Here is a 16,690-nt window from a genome sequence, read left to right as displayed (position 1 = left end):
CGGAGCCGGTAATCGGCTATTATTCCTCCTCGCGCTGTCAGCGCGAGGAGGAAAAAAAAAAGCCGATCACCGGCGCCCGTGATCGGGACATCAGTCTCGATCATGGCCAGCCCTGCTAGTGCCCACCTGCCCCCTGCCAGTGCCCACCTGCCCCCTGCCAATGCCACATTAAAAAAAGTGCCCCCCGTCAGTGCCACCCAGCAGTGCCCATAGTGCCACCCAGCAGTGCCCATAGTGCCACCCAGCAGTGCCCACAATCTGCCTCAACAAAGGTGCTGCACCCCAGTGCCACATATCCATGCCCATCAGTGTCATCTACCAGTGCCCAGCAGTGCCACCTATCAGTGCCCATCAGTCCCATCTATCAGTGGTACCTATCAGTGCCCATCTGTGCCACCCATCTGTGCCACCCATCCATGCCACCTTATCTGTGCCCATCGGTGCTGCCTTATCTGTGCCTATTAGTGCCGCCTTAACTATGCCTATCAGTGCTCACCAGTGCAGCCCATCAGTGCCCACCAATGCAGCCCATCAGTGCCCACCAGTGCAGCCCATCAGTGCCGCCTCATCAGCGCACTTCAATGAAGGAGAAAAATGACCCGTTTGCAAAATTTTCTAACAAACTATTAAACATGATATTTTTTTTTGCATCTTTTTTTGTTTGTTTAGCAAAAAATAAAACTCCGAGCTGTAATTAAATACCCCCAAAAGAAAGCTCTATTTGTGGGAAAAAAATGATAAAAATTTCATTTGGGTACAGTGTTCTATGCCCGCGCAATTGTCATTCAAAGTGCATCAGCGCTGAAAGCTGAAAATTGGTCTGGGACTGAGGGGGGTTTAAGTGCCCAGTAAGCAAGTGGTTAAGGTAAATGTCAGCCAAACTCCTGCTTACCACTGCTGTGTGTCTGTCTATGGATGCCCAGTTTGGGAGGTGACAAAATAAATAAATACATTTTAACATTTAATGATTTATAGTCTACTCTAAGGTTATTAGTGGTGTACCCCAAGGTTCAGGGTTGGGACCCTTACGTTTTAATATATTAAATTACATGGCATTTGCGCTAAAACCTTCTGTCAGCTGACGTCACAGAGCCGGTGTCCTATCACATATGGTCCCCCATCGGATAGTGTCTGCTGTGTACTGCGCATGCGCAGTACACAGCACACACAGGTTCCGAAAATAGCCGAGGATGAACGGCGCCTGCGCCGTGAGTCCAGGTTCTAGCCCCACCATCCAAGTAGACCTAGAGTAGGAATATAAAAGCCATGCGCAGCGAGGTGGAGGGGCCCTATAATTTTCCGAACCCTATGTCCGCTTGGATGGTAGGGCTACCACCTCCACTCAGGGCGCAGGCGCCGTTCATCTTCAGAGATTTTCCGAAGCTTCTTCTGCCCCGTACTGCGCATGCGCAGTACGGGGCGGACACTATATTATGGCAGGACACTATCTGCCAGAACACCGGTCCAGGCTCTGTAGGGATTCTGACACGTCACTGAGAGGCTGAGCCAGCTGCTCCTTCTCCCTCCACAGCCCAGCACTCCAGTTGAGGGGCAGAGCAGAGAGCTGGTGACTGACCGTGCGTCATACAGTGCCTTGAAAAAGTATTCATACCCCTTGAAATTTTCCATGTTTTGTCATGTTACAACCAAAAACGTAAATGTATTTTATTGGGCTTTTATGTGACAGACCAACACAAAGTGTCACAAAATTGTGACGTGAAGGAAAATGATAAATGGTTTTCATTTTTTTTTTTACACTACAATATGTGAAAAGTGTTGCATGCATTTGTATTTAGCCCCCTTTATTCTGATACCACTAACATCTAGTGAAACCAATTGCCTTCATAATTCACCTAATTAGTAAATAGAGTCCACCTGTGTATAATTTCACCTCAGTATAATTACAGCTGTTCTGTGAAGTCCTCAGTGGTTTGTTATAGAACTTTAACAAATAGACCGCATCATGAAGGCCAAGGACACACCAGACAGGTCAGGAATAAAGTTGTGGAGAAGTTTACAGAAGGGTTAGGTTATAAAAAAAAATATCTCAAGCTTTGAACAACTCACAGAACACTGTTCAATCCATCATCCAAAAATGGAAAGAGTATGGCACAACTGCAAACCTACCAAGACATGGCCGTCCACCTAAACTGACAGGCTGGGCAAGGAGAGCATTAATCAGAGAAGCAGCCAAGAGGCCCATTGTAACTCTGGAGGAGCTGCAGAGATCCACAGCTCAGGTGGGAGATTCTGTTCACAGGACAATTATTAGTAGTACACGCCACAAATCTGGCCCTTATGAAAGAGTGGCAGGAAGAATGCCATAACAAGTCCCGTCTGCAGTTTGCAAGAAGCCATGTGGGGGACAAAGCAGACGTGCTCTGGTCAGACAAGATCAAAATTGAACTTTTTGGCCCAAAAGCAAAATGCTATGTGTGGGAGAAAACTAACACTGCACATACCCTGAACACACTATCCTCACTGTGAAACCTGGTGGTGGCAGCATCATGTTGTGTGGATACTTTACTTGAGCAGGGACAGGGAAGCTGGTCAGAGTTGATGGGGGGCTGGTTTGAGCCAAATGCAGGGCAATCTTAGAAGAAAATCTATTAGTCTGCGAAAGACTAGAGACTGGGGCAGATGTTCACTTTCCAGCAGGACAACAACCCTAAACATGCAGCCAGGACTACAATGGAATGGTTTAGATCAAAGCATATTCATGTGTTAGAATGGCCCAGTCGAAGTCCAGACCTAAATACAATTGAGAATCTGTGGCAAGGCTTGAAAATTGCTGTTCAGACTCTCTTCATCCATTCTGACAGAGCTTGAGCTATTTGGCAAAGAAAAATTGGCAAAATTTCACTCTAGATGTGCAAAGCTGGTAGAGACATCCCCTAAAAGACTTGCAGCTGTAATTGCAATGAAAGGTAGTTCTACAAAGTATTGACTCGGGGGGCTGAATACAAATGCACACCACACTTTTCAGATATTTATTTGTAAAAAAGAATGTTGAAAACCATTTATCATTTTCCTTCCACTTCATAATTATGTGCCACTTTGTGTTGGTCTATCACATAAAATCCCAATAAAATACATTGTTTTTGGTTGTAACATGACAAGATGTGGAAAATTGTAAGAGGTATGAATACTTTTTCAAGGCACTGTACATCCCGGGAGAACAGCTGGGGGAGTCGTTTGCTGAGAAGGATCTCAGTGTTCTGGTAGATCATAGACTTCAAAGAGAAGTGCGGGATTTCACCAAAAGAAACCTGCATACTCACCTGGGTGTGTGCAGTATCGCCCTGATGCCTCTACACAGGGAACTGAGCAATCAAAGACTGCTAATCACTCAACTCTCAGGTCTGCTCTAAGCATAAAGCAGTCACCACTCTGTACCCTGCCTCTCCAGTGCTCACCGGAGCACTGGGCTATGGAGGGAGGCAGGGAGCAGCTGGCTCAGGCTCTCAGCGGAATGCTGAGAGGCTAAGTGAACTGCCAGTCAGGCAACTGGTGCAGATACAGACATTTTTGTTGAGATCCCTACAGATCCTGGGCCAGCTCTGTGATGTCCACCAGCAGCATACTTTAGACTGCTGAACATGCATCACAAGATTGCAGAACTAAGTGCACACCTGTGACCCATAGGATAAATATGATCAAAAGAGCTTTAGCTCTAGATAGTAAACGTAGTATAGAGTTATGCCTCGTACACACAGTCGGACATTCCGACCACAAAGTCCGTCTGATTTTTTTCTGACGGATTTTGTCCTAAACTGGTGTTTCATACACACGGTCGGACAAAGCTGTCGTAAAATCCGATCGTTTGGAGTGTGATGACGTCCGATCAGATTTTTTTTGACGGAAAATTTGAGATCCTGCTCTCAAATCTTTTCCATCGGAAAGTCCGATAGAGGCCACATACGATCGGATTTTCCAACAGTATAATCCAATTGGACCTTTTCCGTCTGAATTTCCAACCGTGTGTACAGGGCATTACAATCATCAAGGTCATTATAAAGGACGAGGACTAGGACTCTACATCTGGAGGTAAACAGATTTAAAGTGGTTGTAAACCCTTACAACACACTTTGACCTACAGGTAAGCCTAGATTAAGGCTTACCTGTAGGTCCAAGAAATATCTCCTAAACTTATACAGTTTAGGAGATATTTGCCCGAAGACAGGCACCGCTGTCTACGGCGCATGCGCTGCACTGCACTGCACTGAGCGCGGCATCTTCAACGACGGAGATGCCACGCGTGTCGGCTCCCGCGCGCATGCGCGGCAGTGACGTCATCGCGGCAGTGACGTCATCGAGACCCCACCGAGAAGATGGATACGCCGGACTACAGAGGACAGCGGTGACTTCGCTGGCTCCTGTGTCAGGTAAGTGACACATAATGGATTACTATGCGATGCATGGTAGTCCATTATGCTTTGCCTTTGCAGGGAATGAAAGAGGAAGTAAACCCATTAGGGTTTACTTCCTCTTTAAGTTCCACGTACAGAAAAGCTGCTTCGCAGTAAGCGCTGTGAAATATGCTCCCTCAAGAACAAGTTTTGGCTATCGGTAAATTGTTTTTAAAGTATTCCTAAACCCACGACAGTAAAATCCAGTCTGTATATGCAGTAAAGCATGCTTGTTATACTTGCTGTGGAATCTAAGGATTTAATCCTCTGCATTATGTAAAAAGGCTTTTTCTCTGATCCTCCCCTTCTTCCACAGTCCCCTAACAATATGCTGATGGTAAAGAGCCACTGTGCACATGCTCAGTTTGGTGTGTATTGCTAGAGAGCTTTTTTTTTTTTTTTATGGGGGGGGGGGGGGGAGGGTGCATGTGATCAGCACAGGGCCAATCAGTACTGTCCAGATAGAGGACCAGGGGTCCTGCATCCTCATAGGACAATCGGAGGAGAATGAAAACTCCTCCTACTAGCTTTAACCAGACACTGATAGACATCACAAGACTGCTATATATTGCTGATGAGGAAAGGTATTTTGCAGTTTATATTTACTAAAATAATTGCATTTCCATGTTCTGTCTACTGTAGGAGACCGGATATAGTGAGTGCAAGATCCTGGGTTTAGTAACATTAGAAAAAATTCACAGAATATAACTGGATATTAACATTTTATAGGCAATAACACAGGAGATTGAATGTCCAATTGCCTTTAGGGGGTCAGGACAGAATGTATTTTTCTCTTGCTGGAGCAAATTGGACCATGCTTTATCGGGATTATTTTTCCTTCCTCCTGGATCACCTGTGGATAATAGGATTCATTATATGGAGGTTTTCTATCTTCTCTCTTTTTCCCCAACGTAACTGTGTAACTATCACATTGACCCTCTCTTGATATGACCATTCCATTGACTTCATTCCATTGATATTGACAATTCTTAGATATGTTTTCTCTATCAACCCCATGTTAAGGCTTTGATTCCTTCTCCTATGCTTGTGGTATGATTTCTCATTTATTGAATCACTTGGTGGCTTTTTCCTACCCCACAGACTGCTTTTGCATGTCCCATATGTCCAAGAATTACCACTATCTTGTGTCCCTCAATAGACCATAAAGAAATGTAGATTGTTATACTTACTGTAAAATCCTTTTCTTGAGGACCATTAAGGGAAATAGGTCTAGACCCTATGTATTTTTATTTATTTTTTGTTCACAAAACTGAGCCTTGATGGTTGCAAGTAAGGTTATACGGGTCTTGGTTTACCCTTTCCTTACTTTATTTTATTTTTTATTTTTATACCCAAACCTTCAGTATAACCCATATACTCAGAAATTATTACTTTAATGTGTCCCTCAAATGAAGACAAGCAAAAGATTTTATAGGAAGTTCACAAAATCTTATTTTATTTCTGTGTTCCCTGTGAGCTTATTTGCCCTCACTTTTTTTTAAGTCATGTTGACCTGCTCCTTTCCCCTTCTGCGCCTTACTATTGGCCCATCACTATAATGTGTGACCTCACTTATTAAAGTAAGGCAAAATGAGGCACGACAGTTCTTAATGTTACAAGGAAATGTCTATTTGCATATAAAGATTTTGAGGCTGCCAAGGCATTCTGGAAGCGGTGTGAGGGTATACCGGGGGCACCCTCTAAGTGCTTGTAACTGTTATTTATTTGGGGAAAGCCACAAGTTCACCTTTTTATGCCACAGAGACCATTTTTAATAAGGAGACGGGGCTGAATGAATGCAGGAGGTACAATGTATAATTTGATGAAATGTGGTCTGCCAATAATAGTGAAAAAAAGTCTGTGAATGAAGACAAACACTGTTCTTTATATTATGTGAATGGCCCCATGCTCAATTGTCTTCTCTTTGTTTGGTAGACGCATGCAGCAGTGAAGACGTGGCAGAACGGGCCATACATCTTTATTGTCAGTGTGAACTTCTCAGCACCACCGACTCCAGATCTTTCCGACAAATCAAAGATTGGGCAGCCCACGGTTCCAGCTGTGACTGCTGTCGCTGACGAATTTTCCTTAGTCTGTAAGGCTTTCCATATGTGCATTTACTGTACATTTACATAATGTTGATAGCTTACGTTATCATTTATAGCTCTGAAGATGCAAGCAGTATTAGACTATTACCATATTTAAATTGATGCAGTTATAATTGCATAAATTACATTTTTATGTACACTGAATATAGTTTGCTTTTGTAGTCAAGTCTTCTTTTACGCTGATTCAACGGAGTGGATTTGCTAAAGGCAAATAGACTGCAAGTACAGGCGCACTCGTTTTCTGCAGTTTTGTAAATGTGGAATGGCTGATTTTCATCATCCAATTGTGTGCAAGCAAAAATGCTATTTATTTCTTTATTTTTTAGCACCTGATTAGGTATTCTTTATAAAATGAAGCTTTACCACATTCACTAATCTCTGGGGAAAATGAATGCAGGTGCACTTTTGCAAATCAGAGTCCGTTTGCTTTTCTTTGTAAATCTACCCCAATGTGAATTTAATATTCATTATAATGCTTTGTAATGTAGTTAATACAAGCTGCTTGGATGACATTAAAATTTGATAGGCCTGAAATGCATTTGAATAGGCATCATTTCAAGACTTCTAATTCCAATATACAGTATGTCTTACAGCACAATTGTGTGAAATGTGTGTACAGGAGCAAAACTGTCTTTTTTTTTTTTTTAACAGTGTGGGGCAAAACATTTTATGTAATTTTCAATCTCTTTTTTTTTTTTTTTCGCTTTTTAGGTGATAATGATGCATGCATTTGTGAATACTTTAGGGAAAGATCAAATTTTACAACTCATTTGTTCTTTTTTTTTTGTAGTGAAAGTTGAAGTGAAAGGCCCCTATGAATACCTGTCACTTGCGGATTATCCCCGCATGATTGTAAGTTTTGCATATTTTAAAGCCGATACCTACAATTCACACATTCGTTGATCTAAATAATAGTCACTTTGGGTGTGCTGTTTTCCTAAAAAAATGCACAGAAAACATATTTATATAATACTGATTTTTCCATCTGTTTCCTACAATAGCAGTATCCCCTGGAACTGATGTGTACAAACTCTACAGCTTTACACAGGGATTTATGTTTATTCTGGAAAACACATCAAATATTGTCCATGTTAACCACTTTCAGACCGGACCATTTTGCTGGTAAATGACCAGAGGTCTTTTTACACTTTGGCACTGCGCTGCTTTAACTGGTAATTGCGCGGTCATGCAATGTTGTACCCAAACAAAATTTGCGTCCTTTTCTTCCCACAAATAGAGCTTTCTTTTGATGGTATTTGATTGCCTCTGCGATTTTTATTTTTTGCGATATAAACGTAAAAAGACCGCAAATTTTGAAAAAAAATGATATTTTCTACTTTTTGTTATTAGAAAAATCCAATAAACTCAATTTTAGTCATACATTTAGGCCAAAATGTATTCAGCCACATGTCTTTGGTAAAAAAAAAGTCAATAATTGTATATTTATTGGTTTGCGCAAAAGTTGTCACATCTACAAACTAAGGTACGTTTTCTGGAATTTACGCAGCTTTTAGTTTACGACTGCCTATCTCATTTCTTGAGGTGCTAAAATGGCAGGGCAGTACAAAACCCCCCCAAATGACCCCATTTTGGAAAGTAGACCCCCTAAGGAAATTGATAAGAGGCATGTTGAGCCCATTGAATATTTTATTTTTTTGCCTCAAGCGATTGAATAATGACAAAAAAAAAATTTTTTTTTTTTTTTTACACAAAGTTGTCACTAAATGATATATTGCTCACACATGCTATGGGCATATGTGAAATGACACCCCAAAATAAATTCTGCTGCTTCTCCTGAGTACGGGGATACCACATATGTGGGACTTTTTGGGAGCCTAGCCGCGTACGGGGCCCCGAAAACCAAGCACCGCCTTCAGGCTTTCTAAGGGCGTAAATTTTTGAGTTCATTTCTCACTACCTATTACAGTTTTGAAGGCCATAAAATGCCAAGATGGCACAAAACCCCCACAAATGACCCCATTTTAGAAAGTAGACACCCCAAGCTATTTGCTGAGAGGCATGTTGAGTCCATGGAATATTTTATATTTTGCCACAAGTTGCGGGAAAATTAAAACTTTTTTTTTTTTTTTTTTTTTCACAAAGTTGTCACTAAATGATATATTGCTCACGCATGCCATGGGCATATGTGAAATGACACCCCAAAATAAATTCTGCTGCTTCTCCTGAGTACGGGGATACCACATATGTGGGACTTTTTGGGAGCCTAGCCGCGTACGGGGCCCCGAAAACCAAGCACCGCCTTCAGGCTTTCTAAGGGCGTTACAGTTTTGAAGGCCATAAAATGCCAAGATGGCACAAACCCCCCACAAATGACCCCATTTTGGAAAGTAGACACCCCTAAATTTAGGGGTACACTAGTGAGACTAGGTAATAAATGGCGGGTGCCCTGAAACTATAAAAAAATAACTAACCAACCAGCGTCACCTGTAACAGTTATATGGTGATCACTGGTCAAAGGGTTAACTAGGGGGCAATCAGGGGGCTTTATGCGGTAGTATATGGGGGTCCCTGGTGCTATAAAAAGCTGCGGCGAACCTAAATACCTACCTGCCTAACTAGCGTCACCTGTGACACTAATACAGCGATCAGAAAAACGATCGCTTATTAGGCTGGGTTCACACTGGAGCGATGCGGGAACGCCACGAATGCGCGGCGGGTTCCCGCATCGCATGCCTCCCGGCGGCAGTTCACACTGCCCTATGCGAACTGCTGGGAGTGTCAGTGAAATGTTAATGACACCCCCAGATCAGTTCGCATATCGCAGTGCGATCTGCAAACTTGGATCGCATGGTGTGAACACCCATGCGATCCGATTCTGCTGCGGACCAAAAAAAGGGTCCCGTGCGAGTTTGCGGCGGGTGCGGCGGGTGCGACACGAATTCAGCCATACTATCTGTATAGCTGAACTCGAATCGCACAGAGATCGGATGTGATTTGCACTGCAGTGCGGTGCGAATCACATCCGTTCTCATAAACCGCTGCAATGTGAACCCAGCCTTAGTGACACTGGCGACGGGGGGTGATCACGGGGTTAAACCTTTATTGGGGGGGTTAGGGGGGTACCTTAGAACTAAAGGGGGCTAACCCTAACTGCCCTAACAGTTATTAGTCACAAATGACACCCGCCGGGTGATCAGGGGGTTAAACCTTTATTAGGTAATAAATGGCGGGTGCCCTGAAACTATAAAAAAATAACTAACCAACCAGCGTCACCTGTAACAGTTATATGGTGATCACTGGTGAAAGGGTTAACTAGGGGGCAATCAGGGGGCTTTATGCGGTAGTATATGGGGGTCCCTGGCGCTATAAAAAGCTGCGGCGAACCTAAATACCTACCTGCCTAACTAGCGTCACCTGTGACACTAATACGGCGATCAGAAAAATGATCGCTTATTAGGCTGGGTTCACACTGGAGCGATGCGGAAACGCCGCAAATCCGCGGCGGGTTCCCGCATCGCATGCCTCCCGGCGGCAGTTCACACTGCCCTATGCGGACTGCTGGGAGTGTCAGTGAAATGTTACTGACACCCCCAGATCAGTTCGCATATCGCAGTGCGATCTGCAAACTCGGATCGCATGGTGTGAACACCCATGCGATCCGATTCTGCTGCGGGCCAAAAAAAGGGTCCCGTGCGAATTTGCGGCGGGTGTGGCGGGTGCGGCGAATGGCTGAACTCGAATCGCACACAGATCGGATGTGATTTGCACTGCAGTGCGGTGCGAATCACATTCGTTCTCATAAACCGCTGCAATGTGAACCCAGCCTTAGTGACACTGGAGACGGGGGGTGATCACGGGGTTAAACCTTTATTGGGGGGGTTAGGGGGGTACATTAGAACTAAAGGGGGCTAACCCTAACTGCCCTAACAGTTATTACAGTCACAAATGACACCAATGCAAAAAAAAATAAAAATGACATTGGTGTCACTGTGACTGGGGGGCAGGGGTAATTGGGGGGGTGATCGGGGGGGGGGTGTGAGTGTGCCTGGCATGTTCTACTGTGTGTGTAGAGTGTTGGTGCAACTCACCGATCCGCTCTCCTCCGTGTCGGAACGAAAAATACCGACACGGAGGAGAGAATACATCACTTCCTCTCCTGTGTTTACATTACAGGAGAGGAAGTGATGTCACGGGGGATTCCTATTCGTCGGGAGCGATCGCGAGGGGGTGGCCATGAATGAATGGCCGCCCCCTCGTCCCGGATCGCTCCCGTACGAAAACCGACCGCCGCAGGCACCGGGCGGGGGCCCGATCGGGCCCCCGACCCGCGGGAGGCAAGGGACGTACATGTACGCCAATATGCCTGCCCGTGCCATGCTGTCGACGTACATCGTCGTGCGGCGGTCGGCAACTGGTTAAAGTGACTTTTTTTTTTTTTTTTAATCCTCTTCATTCAAATAGTTTTTTCCATCATTACATTCACATTTAATTCAACAAAACACTGCAATCTATTTTTCTTAGTATTATCCTATTTAAATATCACACTATATTTTCTAAAAAGAGAGAAAGAACAGATAAAGGAGGGAAAGTAAAATTATTCTACATTAATTTCACATTTAACCACTTGACCACTGGGCACTTAAACCCCCTTCCTAACCAGACCAATTTTCAGCTTTTTGGTGCTCTCACACTTTGAATGACAGTTTCTCAGTCATGCAACACTGTACCCAAATTAAAAATGTGTCCTTTTTTCTCACACAAATAGAGCTTTCTTTTGTTGGTATCTAATCACTGCTGGGTTTTATTAAATTTTTTTGTGCTATTAATCAGAAAAGACCGCGCTGTAGCCGTCTTTTGGCTATGGCCTGGTCGGCATTTGGTTAACCATATTTTGCACTTAACCCTTATCCGTCAGTGTTGCAGAGTATCGCACAGTATTGCAGAGTATGGGCAGAGTACTGCAGATTATTGTCACTGAGCAGCGACGTGGGCACTACACATCTAGCCCATAGCACTGCTTCAATCTCTCCCCCTCTCCCCTCTCACTGTACCAATCAGTACAGAGAGAGAAGGGAGGAGCCGGGGTCATGACGTGACACGGTTTGTTTACAAGTGATCGTTATGGAGCGATCACATGGTAAACATTTTGCCGTGATCCGTGATGGATGTTCCTGGGTGCGCGGGAGCAAGATTCTGGGAGGACGTACACCCTCGCAGAATAACCCGACCGCGCTGTAGCCGTCTTTTGGCTATGGCCCGGTCGGCATTTGGTTAACCATATTTTGCACTTAACCCTTATCCGTCAATCCAACATTCCCATATATTTTTATAAATTTTGGCTCCCCCCCCCCCCCCTTTTTTTTTTTTTTTTTTTTTATACACAAATTTTTCCTTCTTCGTTGTATTTTTAACCTCATTTTCCCATTTAGCATAAGTTGGTGGATTTTTTGTCGACCACTTCCTTGCTATTAATTTCCATACTAAGAAGAGACATCTGGTTATTGCTATTCATCTTCCCCATATGTTATTATTTCTTCCATATAGCCTAATATACATGTCTTTGATTCCAGTTACTCCAAATACTGTATTTATTTTGCCAATAACTTCACACCAATATCTGTTTAATTTTGGGCACCTCCACATCATATGTATTAAGTCTCCTGCCAGATCCCCACATTGTGGACATTTAGCGTCTGACCTCCACCCATATAGGAATAATTTCTGAGGTGTCCTATATGCCCTATGTAGCAGTAATAGGTGTGACACCATCTGTGATGGAGATGGGGTACTTAATGGACCTGTTTCCAAAATACATTTCCACTGTTCATCTGTTATATTCCCTAAATCCTCCTACAGGGAAGCTCCTCATTCTTCTCTACAACCTGTCACATATGCTATCATATATAAATGAAATCAAGCCTTTAGATGTATTAAAATCAATTATTTTCCAAAGAATAGTCGCCTTACTCCACTTCACTGGTCTCTCTTTAAACTGTGTCTCCAAAGCATATCTGATTTGCAAATATTTAAAGAAGGATTGATTTGGTATATCATATTCCTCCTTAAGTTCCTATAATGACTTAAGAACATCCACACTATATACTTGAGTGAGATAAACAAGACCATATATTTCCCAGTCCCTGCTTCTTTCTATATTGAGTATTTCCTGTAGTTATTCCACAGTGGTGAGAGTGCTGTAAATCCCCCGATAACCTAATATCGCCTTGACCTGTTTCTATAATTTCTGCATTAACAAAAACGTGGGAGATCCGAATAAGAAAGATTCAGCCTCCAACGCCTCTGCCAGTGTATTATGATCTGTGCCCAATAGCATAATTTTCCTGTCCAGATTCTCCTTAGACACCACATTACAACCTCTTAAAGCGATGTTCCAGCCACAATTTTTTTTTTAAAGCCAGAAGCTACAGTGTTTGTAGCTGCTGACTTTAAACAAAAAATAAGAACACTTGCCTGTCCAGGGAGCCCGCAATGTCGCGATAATCATATTGGCTTTTTCCAACTGTGGGATCCCTATGGGCAGATCTGACTCCACTGGATCTACAGATAACAGCATTGATTTACCCCAGTTTTTATTTGGGCTTGATATTTGTCCGAATTCTGTCATTAAATTCATAGCTGTAGTCAAAGAAGCTTGGGTATCCCCCAAAAACAACACATCATTGGCATATAATGCTAGCTTCTCCACCCCCAATGTTCCCTGAAATCCCTGGATGTTAGCAGATGACCTTATGGCTATAGCTATTGGCTCCATTGTGGGAACAAAGAGCAGGGGTGAAAAAGGGCACCCCGGTCTTGTCCCTCAAGTCAGAGAAAATGTCTCAGAGCAAATATTATTTATCCTTACTTTTGCCTTAGGTATTTTATAAATAAATATTAAATGCCTTACCAGGTTGACAAACTGGAAGGCAGCCAAGGTCTGCAACACAAAATTCCACTCAAGGCTGTCGAAGGCCTTGGCGGCATCCTTATAGTGGGAGTAAACTGGTGACTTTTTTTTTTTTTTTTTTACACCTGTAAGGGAAAAGGCATAATGAGCTAGTATGCTCAGACATTTGGAATAAAGAGGAATTATAAGAATACAGTGCCTGCAGTACTTCTTTCAAAGAGGATTCTTCCCTTCCCACAGCATCCACTTCCAGGGATAGCGTTGGGCTTTCCTTTGCCGCTACCACTTCTGTTCCTGTGCCATGGCTTTTAAATGGTGTATGTTTAAGCTTTTCCAGTTTGGCTGCTGCTTGACTTCCTTTATCCTTTGTTGAACGTTGTGTTTGTAAGTTTGCAGCCTCTTGCTGCGAAGCCTCCTCCCCCCTCTTCTTTGTCATAATTGCTATTACTGATATTAATGGCCATTGATTGAAATGGAGCATCAAAAACAGAAAATAGCTTTTATCAGGCCACTCAAAAAGCAGTCCTTTCACCCTTCTCGTCTATTCACACCTCTCTGTAAATCTCCTTTAGGAGTTAATCCTTCTCCAACCTGTGGGTCCAGACTCTCAGTTCCCTGCCAGTCTCTCACACTTGTGGCGGGACTGTCTCTATGTTTAAGAAAAGGACAGTCAATGTCTCTCACCCATCCCTGGCTGGTTCCTGATTCAGGGAAATCTCCACTTGCCACACAATGCTCCATGAGATGAAGGTTCCGGGTCTTGACATTCCGTGCTTGGCTCTTTGGCTGCAGCATACACTGCTGCTGGAGTTGTTTCTCCGTCTGATGAGCGGGGCGGGTGTTATACCTGAAGGGTTCCACATATACTGCCACTTTAAGGCTGGCTCGACCCAGGAGTGATGCCAAGGGTCAAGGGGTATAGTAGCCATCTTGGACACATGTAAGCAGCCTAATAAGATGTACTGTCCTGAGATGCATGTTGCAGTGTACACTGAGTACTGGAAATAAACTTCCATTGTTCCAGACCAGAGTCTTGTGTCTCTCACAACACAGAGGATATAACAGCGGGAGCCTCTCACGCCGCCGCTCTCAGCCAAGCCCACTGTCAGACCGAGAGCCCCAGCGTCATATGACCACGGAGCCGGCACCGCTAGCCTGGCAGCCCTTCACTCCTCCTTGGTCAGCTTTCGCTGTTCTCGTCAACATCTCAGGATGACAAGATGGGAGAGGTGCCGCATGTCTCACATCATCATCCGGTCACGCCTCACATCCTCATCTGATCATGCCTAAAGTGACTACTATGCATCGCATAGTCCATTATGTGTCACTTACCTGACACAGGAGCCAGCGAAGTCACCGCTGTCCCCTGTAGTCCGCCGCATCCATCTTCTCGGTGGGGTCTCGCAGCTCCGCCGCTGTCATTCGGCGAAGCCGCAATGACGTCACTCCCGCGCATGCGCACGGGAGCCGACACACATCTTCGGCGTTAACGATGCCGCGCTCAGTGCGCATGCGCTCTGCTGTCTACGCCGTAGACAACAGTGCCTGTCTTTCGGCAAATATCTCCTAAACCATGTAGGTTTAGGAGATATTTCTTGGACCTACAGGTAAGCCTTAATCTAGGCTTACCTGTAGGTCAAAGTGTGTTGTAAGGGTTTATAGCTACTTTAACTTATTTTCTACAAATGTTAAACATGCATTGGCCACTTGTAATATGCTCTTTATTCTTGCAGTTTTTTAAGGTGAGACATTGACATTGACCGTGTTACAGTTTGTCGTTTTGCATTATTTTATTCAAGTGTCAAACATGCATCAGTCGCCTCTTGTAATATACTCTCTCTTCTCTTGCAGTTTTTCATGGTGATGTGCATTGTGTACGTTTTATTTGGGGTCCTGTGGCTGACCTGGTCAGTTTGTTATTGGAGGGACTTGCTGCGAATCCAGTTCTGGGTGGGGGCTGTGATCCTGCTAGGGATGCTGGAGAAAGCTATCTTCTATGCAGAGTTCCAGAACATCCGCTACCATGGAGAATCAGGTACTTTGCCGTGCAATGCATTAAAACTTGTATTTTATTTCAGTAGGTTTGAAATTAATATTTCTTGTATAAAGATGTTCACCAATGTTAAAATAACAATGCAAAACAAAATGAAGAGATCGAACTATAAGACACCACATCCCAGTTGTAATAAAGTTCTTATATTTTTTACCCTTGGTGGTTAGACCTCTATATTTGACTCCTTAAAATTCCAGAGATTTGTTACTTCTTAGCCCTGTTTTTCCAATGTTAAAATAAACCTATACTTTGCCTGGACTTGCCAAAGTAATAGGTACACTTAAATGCAGGTACCACAAGGAGCTTAAATGTACATAATTGGTGTCAGAAACCCAGTACTTTGGGCTATGGGGGCACCACATGACGCTCCCTCTGATGAAAATTTGAATTTGGGTTCCATAAAACTTGTGCAGGAATTTCTGGAGCTTCCGTGGTGGATTGGGTAATAGTGAAGAAGGTGGTGTTTAGAGTTTTTTTCGTTGCATCGAATCTTGGGGAGTGGGGTGCGGGGGAGGGGTGGAATTTAAAATGACCTTAACATTTATAACAAAACATGAGAACCAGCCCACCCAAAAGTATTAAGTCTTTATATTTTACTACAACTGAGAATTGTTACTTTATATGTTACTGTACTCGTCACATTTGATGTTGTTTTTGGACCTGTGCTCTATATTGTCTGTTTTTGCATATCAGTAAAGAATGCTATGGCAAAAAAAAGCCCATAATGGTTACGTCCACAAATCACCAAAGGATTTCATGCCACAAACTGAACTGAATTAAAATTATATATGTGTGTGCGTGTGTGTGTGTGTGTGTGTGTGTGTATATGTATGTATGTATGTATGTGTGTGTGTATATATATATATATATATATATATATATATATATATATATATATATATATACAGTATGTATGTATGTATGTATATATATATATATATAATATAGTTTTTTTCCTAGTATCTTTTAGCTAAACATATAACAGTTCAAAGTCTGAAATTATTATTGCTTCTCTTTCTGTATCTGGTAGTGCAGGGAGCTGTAATCTTGGGAGAACTGCTGTCCGCTGTGAAGAGGTCCTTGGCACGGATACTTGTCATCATAGTAAGCCTTGGTTACGGCATTGTCAAGTAAGTGTTTGATAGGTGCTCCTTTAATTTTAGTAATTTTTTAATTGGACTGTTTTCATATAAGAAAATAGCAATAATCATAGCTTTATTTTCGTTATGAAAGCTTGTTATAGCTCTTTTTC

At 43.2% G+C, this 16,690-nt stretch overlaps 1 protein-coding gene across 2 annotated transcripts in view; it reads left to right on the top strand.

Moving 5' to 3' along the window:
• TMEM87A (transmembrane protein 87A) overlaps positions 1 to 16,690 on the top strand; it is a 144,347-nt gene that overhangs the window by 56,027 nt on the left and 71,630 nt on the right. For both annotated transcript variants that reach the window (XM_077464842.1, XM_077464841.1), the window contains exons 7-10: positions 6,345 to 6,504; positions 7,308 to 7,369; positions 15,237 to 15,420; positions 16,469 to 16,568. In XM_077464842.1, the coding sequence (XP_077320968.1) occupies positions 6,345 to 6,504; positions 7,308 to 7,369; positions 15,237 to 15,420; positions 16,469 to 16,568 (506 nt within the window). The remainder of the gene's footprint in view (positions 1 to 6,344; positions 6,505 to 7,307; positions 7,370 to 15,236; positions 15,421 to 16,468; positions 16,569 to 16,690) is intronic.

The sequence above is a fragment of the Lithobates pipiens genome, unplaced genomic scaffold (assembly GCF_037356315.1).
Source record: "Lithobates pipiens isolate NorthernLeopardFrog02 unplaced genomic scaffold, aLitPip1_a1.2 Scaffold_30, whole genome shotgun sequence".
NCBI classification, from domain to species: Eukaryota; Metazoa; Chordata; class Amphibia; order Anura; family Ranidae; genus Lithobates; species Lithobates pipiens.
Note: the sequence above shows the minus strand (reverse complement) of the source record. Positions and strands in the feature narration are given on the sequence as shown.